General features: G+C 45.9%; 1 protein-coding gene across 1 annotated transcript in view; it reads right to left on the reverse strand.

Moving 5' to 3' along the window:
* Window positions 1-762: 762 nt before the first annotated feature.
* MANF (mesencephalic astrocyte derived neurotrophic factor) overlaps window positions 763-4,560 on the reverse strand; it is a 24,386-nt gene continuing 20,588 nt past the window's right edge. Inside the window, 2 exon segments of the mRNA XM_019505173.1 lie at window positions 763-1,207; window positions 4,298-4,439. Of these exon segments, the coding sequence (XP_019360718.1) occupies window positions 1,023-1,207; window positions 4,298-4,439 (327 nt within the window). The 3' untranslated portion in view covers window positions 763-1,022.

Below are 4,560 nucleotides of genomic sequence, written 5' to 3' on the forward strand. Positions count from 1 at the left end.
TCATCAACCCGCGCCCGCCGCAAGGTGGCGTCAGGCGCGCGCCGGCTCCCGCCGCCTGGCCCACGTGACAGGGGAGACGCGCCCGGGCCACACCACGTGACGCGGCGCAACCAGTAGGGCGGCGGGGGCGGGGCTAGGAGCCCTGGCCCCGCCTCTCCCCCAGGCAGTGCTGCGCCGGGCCAGGCCACTTCCGCTTCCGCGTGGCCGCGCCTTGATTCAGCTATGTGCGCAGCAACCGCCGCCGACTCGGTCCGCGCGACCCCCCTTCCCCCACAGCGGGACACGGCCCTGCCACCGTCACACGTGCAACGCGGGTCGCTCCGGCCTCACGTGCGGGGCAGGGGCGAGGGGAGCGAGACCGAGCAGCTGTCAGCGCTTGAGAAGGCGGCCCCTGCGCCGCTGCCGCGGGAACACGGAGCAGGGCCGTTCAAGCCCCAGGCCAGCGTTTTAAAGGACAAGTAGCGAAGTTCAGGCCGCTTGGCTCATGCTGTCTCGGGCACCTCCTGGCAAAGGCCTCAGGGCAGTGGCACAAGGTGGCTGCAGCAGGAGAGCTGGGCAGAGGGGGTGGGGGTGGTTCTGGTGCCACCCTAAGCAGCACAGATTGGGGGAGGGTCAGGAGTCACACAAGGAAACAACTGCAGCACGACCTCTGCTCAGGGCAGTGACCAGAGGAAGCGGCTTGTACAGCTGACTGTCCAGGTTGGAGACGAGAGATGCAGAGACCTCCACAGGACTAAGCTCAACCCTCTCACGAGGCCCAGAAAGAGTAGATTTCTTTTTACTTTAATAAAAAAAATCCCATACATAGTGTGATGTCCTAAAGCAAACCAGAGGCAAGAGAAATACAAACTAGAGACAAAATGGGGGCTGTGAAACCAGCATTTCACACATCGCTCCACACTTCCAAGTCTGACACTGGTAGAAGCCCGCTTAAATAAGTTACAAAAAAGGCTTAAGAAACAAAATAGAGAGGTTAATGTAATTTGTGAGAGGTTCTAGCAGGATGGAGACTGCCACAGTGGTCAGAGATCCGTCCGTGAACTGGCTGCCTTTGGTGCATATTTAGGCATTAGTTCATTGATTTTACGTATATAGTCTGATTTCTCTGCGCAGCCCTTGCATGTTTCACCCCAGTCATCTAGGATCTTCTTCAGCTCTTTCACTCTCAGTTTCTTCAGGTCCACAGTGCTCAGGTCAATCTGTTTGTCTACAGAAAGAAAGGAACACCAGTAACTCAAAGTAAAGAAAAAAAAAATCACTTCTTAGAAGGGGTTGTGACAGCTTCTCTATGAGATAAAGTAACTGCCTACCTTCCTTATGTCTTTCACTAAGAAAGGCCTTGTGCTTTTAAAGTTTCTGCCCCAATCTACATTATACTGAAAAAGAATATAAAGAGGAAAGGGAAGGCAGAATGAGGCTTAAAACAAAGCTATCAAGGGCATTATGTTGCAATTTAATAAGAGAACGAGGCAGGGCAGGAAGGGAGAAAAATGCAAATAGGAACTGTGCTCAAGAGCTCAAATAACCAGGACATACACACAGCTGTTGAACAGAGGAACTATAACAACTGTGAACAGGCGTAATATGTAAGAGGGCAGGACAGAAAAAATTAAAGGTGAAGTGCTGATAGAAAAGCAGAGATACAGCTGATAAAGCTTAATGTTAGGTACAAAAAACATGGAATCAGTTAAGATTATGGAGGGGAAAGAATGAGATGGGCAAAGTAACGAGACTGAGCACACTTCAGGTGTTAAAAACTGGATAGATTAAAAAAAAGTAAGACCAGAGAAGAGGGCCTATAGTTAGAGGAGTACACATAAGCTAAAAAGGGCATGGAATGAGGTCTGGCAGTAGGGAAGGAGGGAAAGGACAAGGGATTTTGTGCTACAGAAAGGCATATGGTTTAGGGACACCTTTTAATTCTTAAACCCAGGCTAACTTCAGAACAGTAAACTTTATTATAGTAAAGATAACAAAATCGTCCTCTGCCTTCTCTGGGGAAGATATGGTCTTAAGATACACAAAGCATGCCAGAAAGCTTACAAAGCACTAGGACACCCAAGGAGAATGAACAAGAAGAGGAGACTGATTTGAAAAATCAGAAATAGATGTGAGGATAACAGTAGATGAAGCCAACTCAGTCATCTTTTCTCCTTGCTTGTCCCCTAAGATAAAAAGGTAACTTGAAGGGAGTAATCAGCAAGGATTGGAGATAGCAGTCATGGAAACTTAAGTGGTTCAAATGTAAAAACAAAAATCCCAATGCTTGAGCATCTTTGACCAATGTGAGCACTTTCCATGGGGTAAAAATTAAAGCCAGTCTTCCACTGAACAAGGAGAATTGCTTAAAATAAAATTAGCATCTTGTAAGCTCTTCTGATGCACCTTGGCAATGAGGAGCCTTGCTGCCAATAGCCTCAGGCCTAATAAATACAAATCAATACAGTCTATAATGACACATACTGCTCCTTCAAAACCCCCTTGCCCAATACTAGTTTATGAACTAATGATTCCAACTAAAGACTAAGGCTTTGGAATAACTATAATAATAAACAATACATGCAGAAATTGAGAACTGGGTTAGTTTCTGCCATAACAGTCCATTTCCAGTTGCAATCAGAAATGTTAGCTGACATGATGGGCTGAGGCAACAGAACAAACATTGGTGAGAGCACAAACAGAAAACCAAGTTCTGCCAGCAATCTTGATGGAAACACAAGAGCAAGTAGATCAATTCCATTAGCTTTCAAAAGATGCCACTTCAAAGCTAGTTTACAAGAGAATATGCACCATGGAAAGAAGCCAATGCATGCTACACTGCTAATCGATGATCTATGCTGCAGAGAAGCACGATCACTGATCAGTTAGCTAGACACAGGGTCTGCAAGCCACGGCCCATGCAGGGGCAGATCAAGAGGGAACAGCACAGGGGAGGAATGCACTTGCACTCCCATTTGATTCCTGCTCCACCCAAACTTTAGAACCAACTACCTGGAAGGGGCACTGGGTGCCTTTCTATTCAGGTAGTGCTCACGAAGTCAACTGATTTCCTGGCTCAGTATCTACCCGATTCCTGCTAATCTCTCTCCACTCTACAGGGGAAATACCACGACCACTAAGGCGGTTTTCCTACTGGCAGGGGAAAACCACTTCCTTGGCAAGAGGTAGTACCCTGACTAGGGTAATGCACAGTTAGCCTCCCACTTTAACTTTCAGTGGGATGATCTTGGCTATACATCGACTTCATGGAAATGGGAGACTCCTCCCTACCTTGCTCCTGCAGCCATATGGCTGGGGGCAAGTAAGACTCAGTGGCATCTGAACCCTATGTCTCTGGGCTTGGGCCTGCACGTAGGACACCCACCAAAGGTTTTGGAAACATCTGAAGCCCCAGGCTGGGGTGGAGGATGTTTGCTGGTAGTAGGGCCACATATGGTTCTTGAATGACTCACAGATTTGGAATTGATTGGGCTGATTTGACTTGGGGCATGGATTTTTTTTTTTTAAAAGGAAAATCTCTCCCTACTCTACAGTTGTCAACAACCCCCTATCTAATGGTCCTGATAGTCCACTATTCAAACTACCCTTTCTTCTGCAATTTTGCTATCTGCTAGCCATTCCTGGTAATATGTCTCTTCCATTTCACAGCTCTGCAGACTGTTTTTAGCTCTAGATAAAAATCTTTAACTCAGGTGTAGTAACATTAAAGCAGGCATAGACATGACTGACAGTGAAGTATTGCAGGCACTGGGAAGATGCTTAAGAAGGCTAGATTTTGTTTTACAAATCTGAGTAAGAGCTGTATATTTAACTGTAATGACTACAGGACTTATGACATAATAACTTTTGACTATTCTGACCACTTTTTGCCTAGTTTGTTGTGACTTCTTAATTTTATATACATAACTAGCAAATTATTGCATGTTCCAATAGTTATACTGGTTTTTGGTTTGATCTTAAGCTCCTAATATAGTGCTAGGTACCTATCATATTAATAAAGCTTCTAGTTTCTCTTTAACTGGAGAAAAATGTGTTGTGTTATATTTGATGATGCCCCATATTGTCTCTCTTCAAAATCCCAGTTCCATCCACAGGCTTGAGTCAGCCCAGGAAAGGTTCAATCTTGCCTGGGACAACAGCCCCTCCTGTTGCTCTCTTGCCTGAGCTGTTTCTTTCTGCAAAGGGACTAAGTATCTTCAACCAAGGGTAAGGGAGGAGGAGGGAAGGGGTTGGGCAGGGGGACTGCTGAAAGGTTGCCAACCTCTGAACCAGAGAATTAAAAGCTACCTGAACTCACCATATTTTAGCTCGCAGATCTGGCTGTCTTTTTTCTTCAGTTTCTCACAGACTTTTTCCACAGGAATGTGATGACTAAGGGGTTTTGACACCTCATTAATGATTTTTGTGGCTGCATCACTAGTGGCTCCAATGTAATAACACTAGAGAGAAGAAAGGAAAAAAAAAAAAAAGAGGTGTTAGAGATTAGCAGGCAAATGGCATTTTTAGGATTTGACTGTTTTTCTTGGTCCCTTTCCTCTCTGCAAAGTTTTGTTTGGGATT

Source organism: Gavialis gangeticus, unplaced genomic scaffold (assembly GCF_001723915.1).
Source record: "Gavialis gangeticus isolate Ggan-Ray unplaced genomic scaffold, GavGan_comp1, whole genome shotgun sequence".
Lineage (NCBI taxonomy): Eukaryota > Metazoa > Chordata > Crocodylia > Gavialidae > Gavialis > Gavialis gangeticus.